This window comes from Rhea pennata, chromosome 5 (assembly GCF_028389875.1).
Source record: "Rhea pennata isolate bPtePen1 chromosome 5, bPtePen1.pri, whole genome shotgun sequence".
In the NCBI taxonomy this organism is placed as follows: Eukaryota; Metazoa; Chordata; class Aves; order Rheiformes; family Rheidae; genus Rhea; species Rhea pennata.
In genome coordinates this window covers 15,171,268-15,195,268 of record NC_084667.1, presented here as the reverse complement: position 1 = coordinate 15,195,268, position 24,001 = coordinate 15,171,268, and the positions used below count along the sequence as shown (strand labels likewise).

The following is a 24,001-nucleotide window of genomic DNA, read 5'->3' as shown; positions in this document are numbered from 1 at the left end:
TGCTGGCAGTTTTCCAGATTGTGCAGACCACTTCAGTTGCTCAGTTCCCTGCACATCTACCTTTCTAGGGCTGAGGGAAAAAAAGAATAGGTGAATATTCATAGCTTTGGACTAGTGTGCCTTCCAGGTATACATACTGGTAGCCTTCTGAACGCCTAGTATCTGTGAGAAGACCGCCTCCTTCCATGGTAATCGTAATCCCTCAGGCCTCCAAGCAGGTCTTGCATATTCCTCGGTTATTGGGACAGGTATGATCAAGGTTGCAGCTGACCTTTTTAGGCATATTCAGTAGATTTTCCCTCAGTGTTTCTGGCCACAGACACCCCTGAAAACTAAAGATTCATGATCTATTACGGTTTAAGAATATCTGACTGCTCTTTCATAGTAGCTACTGCTCATCTTCAAATCTGTTTTTTCCTGTACTACTGTAAAGTTTAGTCATCAGCAGATTGATTGAAGCATAGGGAGGAGGCATGATGAGATTTATCATACATTGCATCACATTTTGGCAGAATTCTGTCGCAGTACCAAACTAGAGAGATTCTGGAGAACAGGGGCTTTTCCTGTGCATGTCCATCTTTACTAGCTTATCTGCCAGAAAGTCTCTTAAGCACTTCTGATTTAAAATGTATATATATATAAATTCAAGGATGAAGGAGTCTTAGCTGTGTCTCATGTCTTTTCTCGGCTTTGTGCAATCCACTGACAAAGTGGATGGCGCATCAGGTGGTCAGACTTTTACAAGGACAAGCATGAAATTATTGGTAGGAAAACTACTAGGGAAACAGCATAAAGTAGTGTTAATTTGGTAGTAATTATGTTACTATATCTGTGGAAGGCCAGCAAGGGTGTCTGAATTGAATTAGATGTGTTGAAGATGTGAAAATGTAAAGCAAGCTGAAGAATTACAAATTTTGCAGAAGTCTTGGGAGTCGTTTTGAGCAGTCATTGCAGCCTTGTTTACTAGATAAAAATCTATAACTTAGGGTTACTGCATGTATATTAGCACTGAGACAGATGTAGGCACGAGATGTAGAAAAAGACAAACTGAATTTTGTGGTTTCACCCACTGCCATTGAGCCTAACAAGAAATACAAAACTCTCTAACCTAGTTAGAGAGGCTTTTTCATTTGAACTCATGATTAAGCTGGAAAGTGGTGAAAAAAACAGCAAATGCAAGATAAAGAAAAAAAAAGGTTGATAGCAATGAATAAATTACTGATTATGAAGTTGTATGGTTGCTCTAGTAAAGTTTAAAATGGGGTATATGAAAAAATCTATGTCCAGAAGACCCTGAGAAGAATTTTTCTGTATATCGGGAGCACCTATACTAGGTCTGTTAGCAGGTAGAACTATAAACACTGACGTGGGAAGAAAAGGTGAATGTTTATATTCTGTATTCCAAAAGAAGTTGGGTGAGATGCTGATCTCTTGACTTTATGTTTCTTTTTTCATCCCAGTCATTTTTGGCAAAAGGAGGGGCATGAGTCTTCCTCGCTTCCTTACAATACATATTGCTCAGATTTCCACCAAAGTCATCAAACTGGCTTAAGAACGAAGGCAGAGTATGCTTTCCAAATAAGGTTTCCGTCTGTCTCGCCTTGGCCTATGCATTTGCAGCCATCCCTGGAGCTAGAGGAGGAACGGGCATATTCAAAAGCGGAGTCCAAAGCCGCCATTCAGAGCCTCTCAGCGCTCTCGATGAGGGCGGCACAGCAGGGCTTTGCGGTGCACATTGCAAGAGGTGCACGTTAATTAAAGACAGCCAGTATGGCCAGAGCTGGCAGCAAACGGAGGTATACACTAGTATCAAACGAGGTTTTGTACGCTAGGCTATGCCTGCTGAGGGAAATTTCAGGCAGATCCCAAAGTCTTGCAAAACAAAACCTCCAAATTAAGGGGTGCTGCCACCCGCTTCCCCCGGTTGGCATTAGTCCTCCGAGCCGACCATAGACTAACGGCAGGGACGTCCCGAGAGGCCGAGGAAGAGCGCGGCGACGCGGAAGTGCCGAAGCCGGCGGCGCTGCCCGGCGAAGGGCAGCAGACAGGGGGTGGGGGGAGGGCGCCGGCGCCGCATGGTGGCGGCGCGGCGGAGGATGCAGCGGCTGGCGGCGGGGCTGTTGGCGGCGGCCGCGGTGGCGCTGCTGCTGGACTGGAACGAGCCCTCGGGGGTGCCGGCGACTGCCCACCGGCGGCGGCGGCGGGCCGCGCTGCCTGCGCCCGGGGCGGAGGCGACCAACCTGCTGTGGGCAGTGCAGGTGAGTAAGGGGGAGAGGGGGGGGAAAGCGGCGCGCGGGGGGCGCCGGGTAACGGTCGGCGGCTGGGCGGGAGCGGGAGTGGCCGTTAACGGGCCCTGGCGGCCGCGGCGCCTCCTGTCAGAAAACGCTCCCTTTCCCCGTCCCCCGGGCTCGCTGTGAAGCCTCAAGCGCGGCAGTTTGGCCAGGCTGCGGGACTGCCCGGACATGAGGTGCGCAGGGCAGAAGCAGGCGATTAAAACTCACCTAGTTATTACAAGAGCCTATATGCGACATCAGCGCCCTATAGCTGTCATATAATAAATACCCCTGTGAAAAATCCAGGCTCTGCCCCTACTCCCCCTTTCCTCTTCCAAGGTGCTGGGCGGTTACGTGAAAGAAGAGAAAACTGTTGCACTGATCTGTAGCATCAGAAAGCACTTGGCCACTAAAGCAGTGACATACATTAGGCTTTATGTACACAGGTTAGTTTCCAAATTAAATATCGGTGCCAGATTAACCTGGCACAGTCTCGGGAGCGGGGAATGTGCTTGAGCTGCTCTAGGTAAAACCTCTGTCTTGAGCTGCTATTCCATAAAGAGTCAACTACAACAAGATCCAGCGCCTGTGGAGCTGTGCCCACAGGCACCGTGCTCAGCTCCGCGTGTCTCCGGCTGTGCGCCACGTTCCCTCTGGTCGTGTTACCTCCAAGGAGGTCTCCCAGGGATAGATCATGGCACAGCTAATCTGAGACCTGGCTTTGCTTTTAAGTAGTTATGTTCTCTTTCAAACATGCCCTTTCACAGCTGCTTTATGGTTGACCCAACTTGGAAATTAACTAAGTGCTAAATCCAGCGTAGTGCCGGACGGTGTTGTGGGAAACAGGCTTCAGGCTCCCTGGTGACTCCACAGGTCCATCCCAGGTCACTGCCTGGATAGATCTCAAAGTGATCAGTTCCTCCCCCAGCATCTCCTGCCTTGTTTTTCCTCCCATCCATAGGACCATCTCCTCTTAAACTGAGATTTTTACAATGTCATCTTGTATGTAAGACACTTTTACCTTTCCTTCAGTAGAATATCCGTGCTAATCCATATTCGCTATCTGGTTCAATATTTCACAAGTTTACAGATGATTTTTCTCTAGTTTTCATCAGCTCATGTATCCTATCATTTCTGTAGGCCTCAGGATTTTCCTTTGTTAATGCCTGCCTTTTCCCAGACACTTTTCTCTAGGTAAGGGAAGTGGATAGTGATTTCTTTTCATGTCTAAGTCTCTTCTAAACTGTTTTGATGAAAGTCACTTTCTATGAAGCATTCAGAGATACCAAGTTTCCACCTCGGTCTGAGGCAGGAGAAGGAGAAAAGAAATGCTGTATATGGGCTTTTACCTACATTTTGTGAAATTAAGTTCCCAGCCTAGGAAGAGCATTACAAGCTTTTCACTTTGCCCATTCACTTCATTTTAATTGGGACATGTTTTGATATATTTTTTTTTTAACAAAATGGGAGAAGCTCTGAAGCTCCGCTCCCAGGATCTTTGTATTTATTGGCTTTTAGTTGTGTTAAGTTAGTCCCAGCTATGCAAAGGTCTTAGGATACTATAGCTCTTAAAACCTGTGAGAAAAGCCTTTTGAAAATCTTAAACTAGAGTTATAGTAGGAAAAAAAGTGGCAAGATTTTCACAGAAAGTCAGACCTCTCAGCCACTCTCTGCTGAAAAGTTGGGAAGAGGAGTTACGTTTTCCTTAGTTATCAGCAGAACAAGACTGACAGGACTTCTTGCTCCAGAATCTTGAGACAGGAACAACAGAAGTTGTGTTTTCATTTCATTGCTGAAGAAGAATTGCAAACCCATGGGCTTAGGAGGAGCAAAATAAGATACTCTAACCTTGCCAATGATTAAAGTAGGTTTTGTGCATTGGTTTTACTGTGCTCTTTATTAACAATGCCATGTGAATGCATCAATAGAAATGAAGTTATGATTATTTCTAAAGGTGTTTAGCTGCTTTAGTATCCAATTCTGATCTGTGGAAGAGTCCCATATAAGCAATATGGGAATTTTCCTAATTAGAATTTTTAAAATTGTATTAATGCAATGTAATCTACATATTGAAATAACTGTGGAAGTAGAAGCTACAGCATTTTATCTCCAAGATACTATACCTGGATTTTTCAAGAAGGAAAAAGCTTTACAAGAGCCAGGCTAATCAAGGCACATGTAAAAAATAATGTTATTCACTCTCAAATGATGATATGGTCTGATAGTTATGAAGATGTGCCTCTTCTCATTTAGGCATCAAATGTCATTTTTCTAAACTGAAAAGTCTAACTATTAATTTGCTTGTCTGATATGAAGTGGTTAGATTGAAGGTGTTTGCCCACAGATTTGTCCTGGACTGAGGTAAAAAGCCACAATAAAAAGAAAAATTGTACTTTTCTAACCTCTTCTTCAGTACTGCTTTTCTGATGCAAAGTCTTTAATTGGTTCAGAGATAAAGAGCATTGCTCACTGTTACATATAAGGGGTCTCATTATTTCCTGGGCAAGCTGTGCATTGATGAAGGCACTTGGAACGTGAACAAAGTGCACTGATTAGTTCCATTGAAATGTATGGGGAAAATACTTGAAATCTTTCTTCCCAAATGCTGGAAGCCTCATACCAGGTACCATATCAGTTTACTTCAGGTCCTAGGTAGCTTTAACCTATTCTTGCTTCGCAGAACTACTTAGTATTCTCTCTTGCAGCAAGACTGATGTTGCGCAAGAGGTTCCCACAATTTGAAAGTCAACAGGCTGCTTAAAGCCTTCCAAACATGCAGATAACCAAGTATTTCATCCAGACTATTGCTTGCCCTTAGCTTAAGGCAACTTGATTTAAGTATGATTTTAGGAATTACAGAGGAAATATCATACGCTTGCTCTGCTCTTGCACTTCCCTAGTCATCTACTTGTATTGCGTGATGCATCTCTGATACTAGTGGGAATCACTATGACTGTTCTTACATTACCTTCTTTTTTATATATGGCTTTGCAGAACAACCTGGGCACTGCTAACCCTCTGCTTGGAACAGTGTTTCACTTTTATCTTTTCTGCAGGTGTCAGATATTCATATCAGTAGATTTCGGGATCCCAAGCGAGCTCCTGACTTCGAAAAATTCTGTTCTGAAACAATTGATATAATTCGGCCAGCACTTGTCCTAGCAACAGGTAGGCAATTCAGAAGTGTGAATTTCCTGTTCAATGCGTTATCAAAGGAAAAGTAAACAAGCAAAATTATAGGATACAAATTACAGTGTTAAAGACTTAAGGTATCTTAAGCAACGAAAATGGAATTGCAGCTGAAGATAGACTGCCAGTTCCAGAAGAGGCTAACAGTTAAACTCAAGAGAATTAATATATCTTAAAATTGACAGTCAGTTTAGTATGTATTATACATAACTGAGAAATAATAATGCAATATACTATTGTTTTCCTCATATTAATCACTGCACTTTTGTTCTTACAAGCAGCCCCCTTCTTTCTGGTCCTTGCAGTAGGGATTCTAAGTCATTCTTTGTATTTGAAATGACAGAAGTGAGCCTTTGCTCTGATCGGTCATTAAAAGCCAGTTGCTCTCCTAGGTATTCTGTCTCACAATAATCTGTACTCATTTGAATAAAATTTAGCTGTGAACTAATGTACAGTTCTTATTGCTGATTTTCATTTAAACATGGCATACCAAGACAGGTGAAATAAGCTTTGTCATTTCTTTTAACAGCTTGTTCTGCTATTGAAATGGATTGGTTTTGGCAAGGAATTTGAAAAGGCTTTTAGCCTTTACTATAGGGAGGCTTTAGAATCTTGGATTTAGCCCTGGACTTTTGTTTCTACAGATAGTTATTTCTGCCTTTTTTTTTTTTTTTTTTAAGAGCTCAGAGATGGTTAGCATGCATCTTTTAACTAGCTATGCAGAGAGGTGTTAGATAGTATATGAAAAAGAAGGGAGTGGATCAGATTTATTTAGAACCTAAAAGGATAGTAATGCAGAAGGTATAGAGTTTAACAAAGCCTCTGTGACAAGAATTTTTAGGCATAATGCACGAGTAATAAATTTCCTTTACTTTAGTGTCACATTAGTAAAAGTACTGTAATGACGTGGTTGATAGATGTTGGAATAGCCAGCACATCTGAAAGATACTTCTGTACTGCACTGAAACGCATTTATGTTTATAGTAACCTCTTGTACCAGATGACAGGAATGTCTAGATTTCACACAGGAGGTTTGCAGCCACTTACGCTGAGAGGCTTGAACTGCATGCTTGCCTTGTTACAGTAATTGTGTGAAATCTGTCGGCCTCTGGTTATATCTCACCTTTGTACGTTTGCAGGTGACTTGACAGATGCTAAGACAAGAGATAAATTGGGGTCTGAGCAGGTAGAAGTAGAGTGGCAAACTTACCAGTCGATCCTGAAGAGATCAAGGGTCATGGAAAAGACCAAGTGGATAGACATCAAAGGGAATCATGGTAAGAGGGAAATGAAACAGCTTTTCCTTTTCTGAGATTACAGAACTGATTTAGGTTAAGTGAGAATATTGAGGTAAAGTGATAGTACTTATTAGAGTATTAGCAGTGGTTATAAGTTGTTAGAAGGGCTTGCCACTCAAGTGCCTGTCCTACTGAGGACACGCTTTGCTTACTGGCATTAACTGGTGTTTTGGTAACAGGGAAGTATGAGTCTTCGTTTTTGGCTTCCTCCTAACAAGTGGTAGAGCGTATCTTCAGATGTTAATTTCCAGGCCATTAGTTTACAGACCCCTCATATCTTCCAATGGAAGGGCAAGTTGTAAGTTTATCCTACCAAAGAAGTGGCTTCAAGTTACATTTCACAGACCTCCCCCCACAGGTCTAAGTTAGAAAGTAGCAGGTATTCAGTAGATGAAGGAAATCTAGTTTCTTTTTAACAGAAAGAACTCATAAAAGTTTGTCCTCATTGTCACTTGTCATCATTGACACTACATGGCTAGCTAAGCTTGTAAGCACAAACCGATGACCTATAGAAGCTATAGAAGTCAGCTATTACAGGAAAGGCAAAACTAGGAAGCATTATACTGAAGGGAAAAAAAAAGGTATATTTTGTCACACCTGTAATATTCACTCTCATTTTTCTAGAAGGCCTCTGTTACCAGTGTTTAGGGAGAGGTAGACTCCAATCTCAGTACAGACACTCCCAAGTTGCTGCCTGTTTTCCACGTGCTATTCTCTAAAGCTATTGCTACTTTATTTTCCTGAGATGAGGATTTATTTGTATAGAATCCACCCAATCCAAAAGCTTCCAAAAGGCTTTAGGCCAACTGGAATCAACTGGCTAGCTTGTAGCCACTATCAAATTATTGTCAAATTCACTTTCCCACAACAATTTTGTCTTTGAATTGAAACTTAAATGAGAAAACTGTTCCAAATAGTTTGGTCAACTACATCAAGTAGGGAAGGTATATAATGTTTTCTCTGTACAACTGACAGGTTGATTTTCAATTATGCAGAGTGTGTATGTTTTGTTTTAAATATAACTCATCAGTGCCTGCTGAGGCTACTTTATCTCAGCATCAGGAAATAAAAATACAGAGGACAATATCGATTTAATCTGAAAGTTTCCTCATTTCCTTTTTCTCTCCCTTACAGATTCATTCAACATTCCACACCTGGATAGCATTCAGAATTACTACAGGTACTTTTATATGCCACACAGACAAGAGTAATATTCAAGGTCAAAATCACTAAACAGTATTCTGGCTCTGGCTTTACTTTTCACATATACACCTTTTCACTGACTTCTTTAATACCCAGGATATTTGCTTTCGCTCTCTTTGTCTTTCCCCTTGCCAGATAATAGAGCAGAGTTGATTGAGAGAACAAAGAATTCTTTGCTCACACTTCTTATCTCTTATCCTTCTATGTTTTTATTGTTGCATCGATTATAAATCTTCCTTTGTCTAGGAAATGTTCTGTGAATGGGTGTTCAGTTTCTGTAGAAGAGCTGAGTGACATATTCCTGTAAAACCAGTGTTTCTGAAGAAGGCTTTTCCTCCTTAGAATAAGAAGAATAAAGAAAAAGAAAACAGCAGAAGACCACACATTTTCTGTTTTTTTTTTTCTTTGCATCCAATAGGGGCTTTTCGTGAGGTATGGGTCTAAACTTTAGCTGAGCCATTTCTTCACATCTGAGTGATTTTGGAAAAGTGAAAATAGAGAAGCAAGAGGGCAGGTGATGGGTAAATAGATGTTCTCAAGAAACACACTGGAGATTCAAATAGGGACAAATAAGTCTGTAACATTGACTTTAGTTGGCTCTTTTGCTTGTACAGTACAAAGATAGCCTCAGTTACAGCTCTTGTTTAACCCCTCAATTTTCCCTGCCCTTCACATCTAAACACAAAAACTTGTCATATAATTTTAGTGGTGCTTTCAGCTTTAACTGCTTGGGGAGGACCTGGAAATCCACACTCTACTCTAATTTAGGCTTTGTATATGTATTTGTATTTATGTGTGTCTGTGCATGGGTGTATCCTTGTATGCAATTCGAATGAAAAATTCTGATAATACTCCATAGGTGACAGGAGATCTGGTGAGATTTACTGGAGTAAAAAGTGAAAGGGAATTGTCATATTTGCTATTGAAAAGACTTGGTGTGCTATAGTGTCTCTGGTTTGGATCTTTTGAAAGGTGTTGAAAAGATTCAGTATTTTTTTAGTTCAAAATCATATTCCACCAGCCAGTAGCTCAAGTGTTTAATTCTACATCAGAGTAACTTAAGAGATCCCTAGCAAAATAAAGGAGACAAGATTTGTTGTTCCTGATGTTTCTAGATAATCAAGCAAAAGTTATTTTTGAGAAATTCTTTCAGATCATCTTCAGATACCAGCAGTGAACACAGGCACAATCAACTTTTTTTTTCTTTTTAAAGGTGTTCTTTAATTAAAAGTTGTATGAAATTCTGCTGTCTTGTCATCCTACTGATTTGTTTCATGTTGTGTTTATGCTGCTGACCTGTCCTTTATCTGTAAAAGACCACTGTGTTGCTCAGGGAAAGTGTATTTATGCCAGCTTTTCTTTTAAACATTTATGTGCTGATCTGGTGCTTGTCTTGATACGTGATCCATGTAACATGTTTTCTTTGAAATACAGGCTTCCATGCCATTGACTTTTAAGAGTGGACCTTACTCCAGTAGCAACGTGGAGCTAGATCTAATGGAAGAAGTCTTATATTTATCCTGCACACTTCATTATTATGTTGCTGCTATAGACTTTCCTAACAGCAATATTTCCATTTTGTTTTGGCAGGAAATACTCTGCCTGGCGTAAAGATGGCTCTTTCCATTACATCCACACCACGTCTTTTGGGAACTATTCCTTCATCTGCGTGGATGCTACCCTCAGCCCAGGCCCTAAGAGGCCCTACAATTTCTTTGGGATTTTAAACACGGTATTTTAAAAGTCTTGACATTATTTTTACTGGCATTTGTATTTCTGTTCTGTATGGATCTCTTTCTTTGAGGTATTTTTTATTTGTTTTTATAAAGAAGAGGTGCCTGAAAGATTTGTGTTCTTCTAGAACTGTCCCTGCATTTTTAAATTGTTATACACAGGGTTGCCTCTGTTTAGAGAAATGAACATGTCTCTTCTTAACGCGCGTGGTATCTGTGCTTTTTCTCTAAGAAATAATCCAATACAAAAACATCAAATTAGATTTTTTTAAGAGCACTGTGAACAGTTTCATAATTTTTAGCTATGCTTTAGTGGTTATGTAAGTTCCTTACTTCTTATAAAGTTTTAAAAAAAATCCTTTCCAATTTCATTCCTTTTTGCTTTGCTGGATGTTTTCTTTATTCATATTTCAGATGGGAGGGTTGCACTAATGTTAGCAATGAAATAACACAAAAGATAACAGTATAAAAAATGTATAATTTATGAAAGTGAGGTTCTGATTTTTTGAGACCATAAAAAATTTGGTTTTGTTTTTGTTTTTTTTGTAAGAAAACATTAATGCTGATATTTAAATCAAATGTCAGTTTTGGTAACAGTATTTTGCTTTTCCGTAATTTTCTCTGTAGTTGATGTATATTGTTTTCAAGATACTCTCTTAAAGTGCTACCTGAAGTTAATGTGCTCTGGTAAACAGATGCTGTATTCTGCCTGAGATCACAGCCTCAGTGATACATAAAATGTTCTCCCTCTGATCTTCTCTAAAGGGATACTTGATGTTTAATTATATGTTTGTAAAGCACCTGAAGATACTTGATTAAAGGTGATCTTGGAGTGCCAAGTACAATACTGTTATTCTCATTGTTTACCATAATCCAGACTGGGTGCAGTAGCTTTGCAGACCAATTCTCAGTGAGTTAAGATATATACTCAAATCTGGAGTGCCTGTCCTTAGCTGCAGTAAATTAAGCATTTACTTGCAGATCAGCTAGCAACAAGGGTCCAGAGGGCATCATTTGCAGTTTTTTGCACAAAGCAAATAGTAAAGAAAAGAAGTAGCCAGTAGACATTTATAACTTTGTTATAAATTAAAACTCTGCCAGGAGTTTTTTTTTTTAAGTTGGATTTTTATCAGTGATTTGCTTGTATGTCTAAAGTTTCTGACAGCTATCTTGTGCAAAAATGGTTTTAAAGTCCAAATTCTTAAATACAAATGAAATATTAATTCTGCTTAATAAACCTGTTACATTAACCCAGAATAGCATGCAGAGTCCATCCTTTTTCAATATAGGTTTATTTCTGCCTCCTTTGTTCATGTGCATTTCTATGCAGGTAGGATGGGAAAGGATATTTTGGTTCTTCTCGGGATTATCCTAAAAGATGGATTTGCAAAATTGGGCGTGAACTTGTATTTTTTTCTTGTTTTAGTTTTCATGCCTCTTCTGTAAGACTTTGAGATCTTATAGGTCCTGGGAGCTTCTATGGACACTAAGCAGTTGATTTTAAAAGATTGGAAGTCAAACAACTGAAAGAAAGAAACTTATAAGTGCTGCGTGAAGTGTTATTTTTGGTTAAGATGAACAGCAATTGCTAGTAATGTTTTCAATATTCTGCCTCATTGCTCCTTCAATTAAATCCCTGAAGCATGCAGTGTACAGTTTGAGATCTGTCATGCCTACAAATGGCCTTCTAGCAACCCAAAAGATAAGTGGGGTTAATAATTGTAAAGTAAATATATTTATAAGTAAATTCAAGCATATTGTCTTCCACTGTAGAAATAAGCAGTAGTAAGGATAGAAACATCATTTATAAAATTCTTTGTTTATACTGCACTTACCTCTGTTCAGTTGAAAGGAATGTGTTGAATATCTTGGGTTTTTTTTGTTTTTTGTTTTTTGTTTTTTTTTCCCTTAACATCTGATTTTTTGGGGATATGTTTAACCATTCCATTTGCTCATGCACAGGCTCCTGAAGCAGTCAACAGGACATTCTCTGTGGATATAAGGATAAAATTGCATTGTTACTTTTTTTTTCTGCTTTCCTTTTGCTATTCTTTCCAAATAGCTGGAATGTTTAACAGTTTTTTTTCAAACACTTGCCCATTTCAGAATCAAATGAATGAGCTGTCTTTGATGGCAACAGAAAGTCTTCACAGCAATCATACTGTCTGGTTTGGCCATTATCCCACTTCAACAATCATCTCTCCAGCTCCAGGAATAAGAACATTAATGAGGTAAGATCTTAATTTCTTTCCTGCATCATTTCAGTGTAAACTGCATTTCTTGCTTCTCTCCATAGACTTGTCTGTCAATTTTCAATTTTTTTAGAGTGGCATTTCCTTTCCCCAAAATAATCATGATTCTTCTGTTCTTTTGTTAGTTCTGCCACAGCCTATTTATGTGGGCATTTGCATACACTGGGTGGGCTGATGCCAGTGTTGCACAGTCAACACCGTCATGGCACTTTGGAACTGGAGTTGGGAGACTGGATGGATAACAGGAGGTGAGCATACCCCGTGTGGAAAAATTAATGCATGGAGCTTATCAGCTTATTCTGAGATTCCCTTTTATCATGTGTGGAGAATTTGAGAGCACTATTAGGCCTGTCTTAACTGGTTATTACTATTAATGTTTTTGAAAACTACCTTTGAGTGTAAGTTTGGGAATTTTTCCCCATACCAGCAGTGTGCTAATAAATTATGTAAAATAATTTTTGATTCATTCTTGATATTTAGAAATTAAAAAGAGGACATTTAAATGTCCAATTAATATGCTTTTAATAATCCAAATAGGCAAGCAGATTGTAATAAAAAAAAAATGAGTATCTGTACTTTAAAATATTCATGTTCTGCACCAGCTGTAGGAACTTTAGAAACAAAAACAGTCTGCTTGAGAAATGTCATTTTGGCAACAGATTAAGCAGTGTCTAATGCTGCAAGGAATGTGTGATCCAGTTAATTAATATATTCTGCAGTATTCTAGAGAAAGATACATATATGCAGGAGCCATCACACTGAGGTCTTTGTCCATGACTAGCATATCTACCCAAATGCTGTTATAATATACATGACATTTGAATTTTGCCATAATATTCATCTAGCTGATTCATGTACAAATCAGAGCAGATCTTGAAATTTGGAATTTTGAGTGGTGCTTCAGCAGTTTAGAATCAAAATGAACCTGCACAGAGGTAGCCTTCTGTTCAGTTAATGCAGGATCAGTTAATACAGAATCAAGTGCAGAATAGAGCAAATGGAAAATAAGTCAAATCAGTTCTATTTAGGAACTTGAGAGGAGCTATGTATGCAGGAGTTGGTATTAACAAAATTATCTTGCTCTCATCTCAGGTACCGAATCCTTGCATTTGATCATGACCTCCTTAGCTTTGCAGATCTTAACTTTGAAGAATGGCCTGTAGTTCTCATCACCAATCCCAAATCTTTCCTTTATAGCAGCGCTGCTCATGAACCACTAGAAAAAATTCTTTACTCAACTCATATCAGGTATCCTGTAACGTTCTGATTTCACCATGTTTGAGTAGCTGAGTTTTTTTTTTTCTTCCTTAGTTGTAGTGTGCCTCTGTATTTATGTGTGTTTGTGTGTATATCTATAATATATATTTATTTTATTTGTATACATATATTTATAAAAAATGTGTTTGTAGTTCTCAGAATTCAGTTTTCTCCAGAAGATGGTTCCTGAGAGCTCACTTTATACCATATCTGTGATAAAAGTAGATTATATAGCACTGAGTTTATTTTTGTCTTTTTTGTCTGAAAGCTAGTAGAGTAAGATCTGTAATATCAAGCTTGCATTCTATTCCATTTCTCATTAATTCATTTACAAAGACTGAGAGGTTATGCTCTGACTAATAAAAAGTATAAAAAGGACTTTGGAGAGAGACTGGCAATTTTTAGTGAAAATATCTACAACTATTTGATTTTATGTCTGCATGTGCACATGAGAATGCATTCTGCACATTACCAAATGTTTTGACAACAAGAGTTCACTTTGTTTTGTTTTGGGAGGGCTAAGATTATTTCTGCCAAGACCTGAGGATCCCTGCCACACTTTTGCCAGTTCCACAGCCCAGTTTTCTGCCCTGTTCTTCTGCATAATGTTACATGGAACTTCTTTTTTTAACTGTAGGAAAGAGCTACTGTGTTATCATTTTTCTACAGATATCTCAGCATTTTCATTTCTAACCCCTTTTGAGCTCTTACCTAGAAAGTAACATAATCTTTAGGGACTTCTCTTCAAAGACTGATGAGAAATCTGCAAGTCCTGTAACAAATTTGTTTATATTCCCTCCTTAGAATTCTGGCCTTCTCTCCTTCTTTCATTACCTCTGTCAAAGTCTGTATAGATGGAGTTCACTTGGGGAATGCTCATCAGGCATCTGGCCCTCTCTACACACTGAAGTGGAGCCCGCAAAACTACAGTGAAGGGTTCCATCACATAGAGGTGACTGTCCAGGTGAGATGAGCATTGGCACTCTTTACATTGAATCTTTATATTGTCATGTCTGCTGTATCAGCTTGCTGTATCACATAACTAGGGACAATATTTCATACTTGTCTCATTGATTGGAGCAATTAATGGGTTTATTAAATAAAAAGAGATGGACTGGCTAGCACTGAAACATTAATAAAGTATGTGAGTAAATGAAAAATACTTATTTTTCATGGAAAATATAATAAGATAATACAGAAGAGCAAGTAACTGGTCAAAAATTAATTTGTTTGATTAGCAGGTAACAATCAACTTTTAAGGTTGTCTTGAAAAGATAGGCTTGGTGAAGGAAAATATAAAGTAACATCATGTTATTAGTTTAGAACGCCTGGATCAAGTTGATTTTGGAGATGAGAATGCTTTATTTGATTGTTTGAAGTTCTTCTCTTGATCTTTTATAGGCTGACAGTGAACATGGTTTATGTTTTCCAGAACACCAGACTTACTGATATTAGGGTGCTTGAGTGAAAAAACATTTTGCAGTGAACACTTCTGCTGTTGCAACTGTGTTTTATTTTTGTGCTTTCAAGTGGCCTTAAAAGAACCCAGTGAGACTCTTCTAACGTTCTGTTTATTTGCACAACAGTAATGGGAAAATCAGCTTTGTCCTTCCAGGTAGAATCCAGCCAGGTTGCATTTCTCTCAGGACAAGGATGATAATACACTTTCCCACCACCACCCCATTTTCCCTCCCTCCCCACCCCCAGTGGCCTTTCTGTACTGTCAATGTTCTGTCTTTTAGCCTGTGTTATGCTATTTAGGAAAGCTACATTTTGTAGCTGTGGGGTTTGGGTTTTTTTGTTGATGAAGAAAAACTCAAAACTGAATAATATTTGAAAAGGGTTATATAGGCCTGCATAGCAATAGTTAGCTATTAGCACTACAAATATGTTTGTTATATTATAGGTTACTCAAAGAGATTTTTAAAAAAATCATTTCTTTTCTTCTCCAGTCATAAATTAATAGTACGTCCAGTAACTGCATAGTTTGCAGAAAGAGAAAGGGATGCAGCTTTAATTTGAAATAATTACCTGCAAAAGATATGAATACTCAATTGCTGCATATTGTTTCTGGCATTGTCCAAATATTGTTGTCTCAGCTGTAGTCACACTAGACATACCGAATCCTTTCATATAAATATTAGTTTATTTTGTCCTGGGAGAAAAGGTACCGTTGTTACACAAGCACAGACAAATACCAAGGAATTCTATTAAATAAATATGTAGAAGTTGGGTGTGAAAGTGCGCTGCTTGATTGCAAATTGAAAGGAGTAATGTGTCAGTTATAATGTAACTAATGAATATGCCAGAAGTGAAGCGCTACAAAGCCTCAAAATGTTTTTGAGACGTGATATTACCTAGAACTGAGTTTTTGGAAAACAAGTGTTGGCTGTGGCCGGTAAATAGTCACGGTCTTCCACAAATTGTTCAGTCTCTGAAAAGGTCCCCTTCCTATGCAGCACTTTCAGATTATAATCTAACAATCCCGAAGTTACTTGAACTACAAAATTGTCGTTAAGTAATACTCCATAAGCAGATATATTTAATATAGCAGTATGCCAGCTGCACATGTAACAATCAAATCTTTCCAGAAAAATTATGTTAGCTAGCTACTTTAACTTGATACTTTGTGTCATTTTTGAAATATATCACTTTAGCACAACTGGTTCCTTTTTTTTCACCCCTTCTCCCATTTTATTTCCATCTAGGATGCCTCAGGAAGAATTAGCACTCGAAGCCATATATTTGCTATGGAAGAAAAACGCTCTCTTAGATTTGGCTTTTGGCCATCTCTTATTCTTCTTACAGACCACTATGTTCTAGTAAGTACTTTCAGCAAACCAGCTGTCATTGCATTCTTGCTTTCCCCAGAGACTGCAGGAGGCATTTCCCTGATTTATAGCAGATTAGAATGCACTGTGATTTGTTCAGGTATTATTCCTGTGGAACTTCACAAATATTTCAAGTTTCTTTTTTTGCAAGTTGCACTCCTCAAATGTGAATGTGCAGCAATGGTTCATGCAAACAGTTGACCTGGACTTAGTCATGCCTGTCCATTTTGGGCATAGGCACATGCACATTTTGTGCAAGCAAGAAATGGAAAAGAAGCTAGGTAGTAGAAAAAAGAAACATTAAATCAAAGAATACATCACTGTAATTTATCTTAATGGACACTGGTAAATGCAGTTATGGCTAGCTATGGCTAGTTTTGGCTAGCTGAATGGGAATTTTGCTTCTTTTTTGCTAGAACTAGCCATAATGTCAGCAGCTGATGTGAAACTTTTTCGTGCAGTTGCAGTTACCCACCGTCATCCATGAATTCAAGATTCACTTGCATGTCCAACAGCTTAGAAACCTAAGTAAATTTATTCATCTTCCATTTTGAAATTTGCTTTCTAGTTTGCTTCTTAGTGAAACTTAAGTTTACAGATGTCTGAATAATATGCAAATTATTGTAAACGTATTACCAGAATAAGGGTATTTCCCATATGAAATTACTTCTGACTGAAACCAGAATGAACCTGAATTAACTGTTATGTTCCAGGGCTTCCTGCTGCTGAAGTTGTATGCTTGTTTCTTCAGTGGGGTGAAACCATGAAACTTTGAATGTGTGTTTCAGTTAAAAATCTTTGTTGTTATTCTGCTGATGTCCATAAGGCAGGCTCAAAGGCAGCTACTACTCTGGAGCTGGCTTAGAGTTAAAACTGTCTTTTCAGGCCCGTGTGCTCTTTGGGTTGATTGTGTTGATTCAGATCGCCTTGCTTGTAATCTTCAGATACCTCCAAAAACCAGCCCTCAAAGGTATGAACCAGTGTTTGCCTGTATTTTTAGAGGATCTGATCATTGCAGACCTATTTTCTATTTATCTGTATGCCAAAAATACAAATAATTACACTGTTGTTCACTAAATATATATTGCATCTAGTAAGTATCATGGGTTCAGATTAGGTTCTCAGAAACTGCTGTTTTATTTTTAGGAGAGCCTGTAAAACCTCCAGTACATTGAATAAAATCCATTAAAAACTTAGGACTTGATCACATATCTTTGTTTAAACAAAAACTCAATTAACTGAAGACTCAATGGCTTCATTTTGTTTTTTTCTCTCTAAAAAATCCTGCATGTAGGGAAAGAATTGTTTTATTTTGTATCGGTTTTGGATAAGTGTGCTTGTTTTGTTACTGCTAGTACAGATTTTTTTTTTTTCATTACTGTCAGCTGAGTGGGGAAACAGATTTCCTGCTACAAAAATAATTTTTGTTAGTTTTTGCAAACAGCATGACGGGTTCTCAGAAGTGTTATTTTCAGAAATAATACTTAGATCATGTCTCTCTTGAGACATTATCTAACTTGGTAATTTGTTCATGATAAATCCAGTAAGCAAAAATGAATACTCTTAAGCTTTTGATGTTTATCCTTTAAACAACTGTTTGTTTACACCTTACTGATGAGATTATTCTGGAAGCCACCTCCCTTCCTATTCATGTCAGTGTAGGTCCCTTGCTTTACACCCATAATCACGTAGCATCCTAAGGTAATTACATCAGCTGCTAAAATAGAAGAATAATAGATTTTCAATTGCCTTTACGGAATTCAGGAGCCATAAATGAAAAGAGCTAGCACTTTTTGATCAGCTAGGTCCCTGCAGACCTTCATGAATGTTTCACAAATTAGTGAGGAAATTTCTTAGAGCTGTTGACTTCCAGAAGTCAAGCCTGTCCTCTGGGACTTAATGCTCTGTGAGAAGAGCAGCCATGTAGTAGGTCAGGTTCCCAAGGCTAAGTTTTATTGGAAGACTCTGTGGATCTCAATCTATGAATTGCCTGCTTTTGTTAGAGAATGAACATCATTTGTTTCACTAACATGACAAGCTTCTCAGACTGTTGCCATCCTAACAGCTAGCCTTCATTTTAGCTAAGTTTCAGTCAGATTTCATCAAGTACCAAGCAGCTCTACTCAAAGAAAACCTGCTTAATCTAGTTCGTGCTGACCTGCGTGTTTTAGGGTTACACAGTTACTGTTCTGAGTCCTGTGCTTTTCATTCAGTATTAACATTCTCCATATTTTTCATTCAATCTAACTTAATTTTCTGGGTATAGAAAGGTCATTCAGGTGTATTTGCATACAGTAAGCGTACTCATTTAGAACAGCAGCTTTTTCTTGCTCCTGTTTTCAGCATAGAATTATTATATTTATCAGAATCTTATTTTGTTATTGCAGTAATAACAGAAATGTTTTCCCTTGCATTGTGCTGTAGACACACCAAATATTATTTCTGTATTTCTTATTTAATAGACCAAGTAAATAATGTGTAGATTTGTTTTAGGAAGACAAATGTTTTGTATATATATGTATCTGCTGCAGCCTTAATTAAGTGTATTTTTCTTAAATGTTGTCTCTATTTAGAACGGCCAGGATTACTAAGTTTGACCTCATTTTCCCTTCATGTCTTCAGTAAAATGAATACCTTTTATTACTCAATTCTGGTTCTGAATTTATACACCATTCTAGGTAAGTAGCTTAGAATACTGGAGAACATAAATTAGTATTTTAAAATTATACTTCAGATTCTGATGAAGAAGAGACTTGTGAAATCATGAACAATGGGGGAAAGTTACTTAAGTTACAAAATCAATTTGAAAAGATAAAAATTAATATCCACGGTGACTAAGTGTTTGTTTTCAAGTGAGCTTGATTTAAAATCCCTAAAATGAGTTAAATTATTAAATTACTCTGAAACAAAAGTGAGTATTTTAAAGTTTAATTGAGTTTTACTTCTTGCTTGAATAAGATCTGGTTGTACCTTGGTATGACATGAGTATGTACCATAGACATTTCACATGACAAGTTTCTAAGACTTCTTAGCTTTGATATTGCAAACTTTATTTTTCTCTGAAAATATGTTACTAAAATAGCTACTTTCTTGGAAGTCAGGACTATACTTAAAACAGATAGTGCACTCTGTCCATTTTCACTTGTAATCTGAGCTGAGATTGTTTATGACCTAGTCTTTCATATGTTTTATTTTAATTCTGGGGAAAGGCCACCATTTGAAAGGCTCTTTTCACTTCTCTTATCAAGAGAATGCTGTCTGTGGTGTCAAAATTGTAACAGAGCTGAAATTAGCTTAAAGCTATTTTCATTGCGTGGCACGAATCATTGATGGACCATGCCGTTTTTTCATCGGGAATGTTCGTCGGATTGTTCAGGATCAAAACATTAGGTTTATTACTAGACAAGCAATAGATAAGTATTTCCACAGTTGACCAGTCTGTACTCAGCAAAAGAGGGCCATCTATATATTTTATTTTCTGAGGGTACTTTGTGTTTGTTTTCCTCTCTTTCAGGACCGTGGTTTGTAGGTGAACTGATAGATGGCCAGATGGGGGCCTGTTTTTCCTTTGGGGTGTTTGTTGGTGGTCACTTCTTACAGGGCAGTCTGACATTTGTTGTAGGGATCTTACAGGTAAGTATTTAAAGATGAATGCTGACAACTACTTTCTTCTGGGAAACTTTTTTTGAACTTCTTATAGTTTTACAAAGGAAGGAGTCTTGGAAAGTTAAAAAAAGATTAGAGGCCATGCCTGACCATGACAGCTTTTTCTCATCCTCCTTGAAATTTAAAGGGCAGAAGGGAAGGACATTGTACGTGTGTTTCTCACACTTACGTTTTCTTCTGTTTGACATTGCTTTGAACTCCCTGGATGTCTGGATTGGAGTCTGTCTCTTTCTATCTAAAATTTCTGCCCTCAGCTCACACATAGGCGGCAGTGATTTAGCAAGGAGACTGAGTGGCCAGGGCTCCTCATGTGCACTAGATAACCCTTCAGATCAGGTCAGTAGGTGTCACTCTTTGAGTAGATGTGAGTCTAGTTTTCCCATCAGTCTGACCTGGCTGCCCTCTAGTTTTCCTAGCTGTCATTAGTCTGAAAGAGAGGGAGAGGGTGTAGTTTCTTGGCATATCACAGAATCATAGAACGGTAACGTTGGAAGGGACCTCTGGAGATCATCTAGTCCAACCCTTAGCGTAGCCCATATGGGGATTGAACCCATGACCTTGGCATTAGCAGCACCACGCTCTAACCAACTGAGCTAATAATCCAGAGTAAGACCAGTATTGCCCCTGTTATGATCCCTCCCTTGTGGCAGTCTAGCACTTGTCTGACAAAACAGTGGGCTGTATCAGAAAGCTAAACTGAGAGAAGAGCCTTCCTTTTTTGCTGAGTTAGGTTTTTGTCAAGTTTAGCTCCCTGAAGTATCAGGGTGCCACTCCCTGCAAGGGAGTGGGCGGGAATGGCTGGCCTGGGATTGGGGTGGGAACAACCGCAAATTTTATCAGTGACACTCTTGGAAATGCATCCTAAGATTCCAACTCTGGGAATTGCACTTAGTCCTTAGAATGGTACAGTTGTAGGTGCTCTTATCTTCCTATGCTCTGGTGTACATTACTTGGAACATTTGGCTTGCTCAGTGTCTTATTTTGCTCTACTCTTCTTTTTCAGATGCTGTTTTTCAATCTGCCGTTGATGGCCTACCTGTGCTGGTGCCTGTTGCTGCGGTGCCAGGGTTACAGCTTCCATTCTCACATCCGTCGCATCCGACGCCTCTTGACCGTGCTGGTTCACCTGGCCATGGCACTCCTGCTGCTCTGGCAGGTCTATTCTTGCTATTTCCTGCAGCGAACCTATGGGACACTGGCTTTCTTCCTCTCCCCCATGAGAACGTGGCTGGTAGCACTGACCTCAGCTCTGATTTATAAAACTTGGACATTGAAGTCTTCTGAGCTCAGAACTTACATGGTAGAAATGAAAAACTGTCAGAGCTCCTGAAACAGTCTGAATATTCAGAGTTCTTTGACTTAAAACTGTGAAGCCACAACCTGTAGGTCTGTGTTGCTGAAATTCCATACAGCCCAACTATTAAATGGTAAGATCTGAAGCTGTATCAGAATTGATACAGAGCTGTATAATAAATAGTAAATGTATAATAATATATATTATACATTTTTATTTTATTATACAATATGTTATACAGTAAACCATAACAAATAACAAACCCCTATCTATTATGGGGCGTTCATTATACAAAGCAGATAGATTTGTCTGTGTGGATCACAAATGGAAATGTTTGCTCCTTAGCATGGAAAAATCTTCTCTTTATAATGGAAAAGTCTTTTTAATTTATTAAATTACTGATTTTTATGATGCTGGAAAAATGGGCATAGATCTTGATAATGAGTTCCAGAATCTGCACCACTCTTTACTTTCGAGATTTACATATGTTTCTATACGACTGACTAGTCTTTATGACATGGATGTCTAGTCTTTATGGATTATGAATTAATGATCATTGCAGAGGTGCTGTGGTGCTTTCATTGTTAGCATCCTGAGCTTATAGTCTTCTTTTTCAGTCCCTAATACTATATACCAGCAGTTTATAGGCTGTCAGGTGTGTATATATGTATTTGTGTGTGCGTTTGTTTACCTGAGCCATGGCCTATTGCTCTTATTCTGAGAGTGTTGATTAATGAACATGTTCTCTGGAGGGAAACAGTTACCTGTTTTCCACTGTTGAGGTTGCTGAGTTTTCCACATTTGACCAGTAAAAGAGCAGCGAATTATCAGTGTTGCAGGGATTTCCAGCTGTAGTCACAATTCAGCTTTAAAGCAAAGAGTGGAGACAATGTCCTCATATAGTGTAATGGCTATAATGTCTGTTATAAGTGAGGAGGTCAGGGCTATGTTTCTTGGCCTTAGTCAAACTTGCCAAAGAGTGACCTAGAAAAACTCATCTCTTCATTTTCATTTTTTCTGCATCTAAAAATGGTAAAACTTCATGATCCAGAGCCAAGAGAGTTGAGGCGTCTTTACTAATTGCAGGTGCCCTGTGCCCCTCTTTTCTGCTCCTCTGGGAAATGAGAGGATATACTGGTATACCACTGCAAAACTTGTGTTCCCAATTCTAATGCCAGTTTTTTGCTGTAGTCATACTTCAGGTCATTGCTAAGCTTCCTGCCTCAGTTTTCCTATCTGTAAAGTAAGGAGGACACTGGCCTGCTTCACAACTGCTGTGAGTGGAACATTAAAAATATTTTAAGTAATTCTACAGTAACTTATTTATGGCTCTTCAAGAAAAAGGAAGAATAACTATGGCCCCTCAGAAAAGCTGGGGTAAATTTAGTAGAACATGTAGAAAAATAATAAATTGAATTGGAGCAAAATAATAATTATAACTAAGGCTAAAGATATTTCTAAAAAGTGACAGTTTTCCCATCTTTGAATTCTTGTTTCACAACGATTGACAATATAATAGGAAAAAGAGAGTAACAGCTCTCACTTGCATAAATGAAATACTCCGTTAGGAGAATACGCTGCTTACCACAGAATGTCACTTGCTGCTGCACAAATGTGTTTTGCACAACTGTTAAGAAAAATCTAAACAGCAGGCACATTTACTTATAAGAAGCAATAGCGACAATCTAATGATAAATCAGGCACTTCGCAACGCTCCTAGAAATGAAACTGCTTTTAGCTGATCATGGAGGGCAAGAAGCAGTGATAAAATGTTTCATGTGTATACTCTGTGACAAACCCCTTTCTGAGATGAGGCTGACATTTGTTGTTAACTGTGGCGGTTGATTACAATGTAATCAAATCCTTATAGAATTACCTTCCTGTCTGTCAAATATTTACTCGTTGGCTCCATGGGATGTGTTTCATAGATGGATAGGACTCTGTTAAGAACTTCCTACTCCTACTCTTGGTGTGTCGAGAAGGGTGCTCTTTAAGTTGAAAGCAATATACGTCATTTCCATAGGGCTGTAATCCCTGGCTCCAAGGACCCAAATAAGAATCACATGCTGTGAAATGGGGTTGATGTGTGCATTAAATATGTGTGTGGGAATTATTGAAGAAATTTTGATAGAAAGTGAGATGAGCAGGATCGTCCGCCTGCTCCAATGTCATAGTGAAGAGCACAGTGCAGAAACTTAGAACTCTGCCCCGAATCAGAGGCTCCTCTTAGCTGATGCACTACAGGTAATGGCTATTGCAGTTTTCTGTTGGCTGACAAAAGTAAAAGTTAATCTTGTCTCATGTTAATTTGAATTTCCTCCTCCTTGCCTTAAAGCCTTTTCCAGTTTACTGAAACTTCAGTAGGAAGATGTTAACTTTGCTGCTTGAGTGGTACATTCATAACACAGGAAGACTCCATTTATTTACCAATACCTTCTTAAAAACCTAAGCTGTTCTTTAATAGGATAAAGGACAGAGATGCATGAAATAAGCAAAGAAAGGGGCAAATCATGGCCGTGCTGCTAAAGTACTTTACCTAGTGCTGGCAGATATTACTACCATGTGTGACAAATCTATCTTTCATAGTATAAATGCTTCTGTTGCAATATTCTACTGGATATTTTTGTAATCTGCATGGAGAAGAGTCCTTTAAAATATTTATTTTCCATTTGAAACTACCTTGAAAGGGTACTTGAAATTATTTTTTTTGAAAGAAAAAAAAATGAGATTGCTTTTCAAATACATCCTTTTTAATAGTCTTTTAGAAAAAGCATGTGAAATTGCTTATCATGCTGCTGTTTGTTTATGGGGAGAGATTTTTCTATTAATCAGTGAACTACATGCACGATGCTGTGAAAAGTGCAAAATAATCTAGGAAAAACAGACAAGATTCTTTCACCTGAATTACCCCCAGTGCTCTGAGGGCTGACCAAAACTTGCAGAAGGAAGTTCCCAGGAGCATGCCATTGCCAGGCGTAATTTCCTGTAATTGTCATTAGCGAAGG

The 24,001-nt window shown here is 38.4% G+C and overlaps 1 protein-coding gene and 1 non-coding gene across 3 annotated transcripts; one reads left to right on the top strand and one right to left on the bottom strand.

Annotated features, from left to right (window-relative positions):
* Positions 1-2,074: 2,074 nt before the first annotated feature.
* TMEM62 (transmembrane protein 62) lies at positions 2,075-23,639 on the top strand. 2 transcript variants are annotated; one of them, XR_009958676.1, is made up of 15 exons: positions 2,075-2,258; positions 5,330-5,441; positions 6,602-6,739; positions 7,895-7,940; positions 9,554-9,695; positions 11,803-11,927; positions 12,074-12,196; positions 13,041-13,196; positions 14,010-14,169; positions 15,914-16,027; positions 16,922-17,006; positions 18,610-18,714; positions 19,551-19,669; positions 20,706-21,129; positions 23,020-23,639. XR_009958676.1 is itself a non-coding variant. In XM_062577952.1 (14 exons), exons 1-14 carry the CDS (start codon positions 2,076-2,078, stop codon positions 21,030-21,032), a joined length of 1,935 nt encoding a protein of 644 aa, XP_062433936.1. In that variant the 5' UTR covers position 2,075; the 3' UTR covers positions 21,033-21,193. The 2 variants fall into 2 exon arrangements, 1 of the variants encoding a protein (XP_062433936.1); XM_062577952.1 differs by lacking the exon at positions 23,020-23,639 and having other exon boundaries at positions 20,706-21,193.
* On the bottom strand, positions 20,232-20,305 carry TRNAS-GCU (transfer RNA serine (anticodon GCU)). Its single transcript has one exon. It is a non-coding gene; the product is annotated as a tRNA-Ser (tRNA).
* Positions 23,640-24,001: the final 362 nt, after the last annotated feature.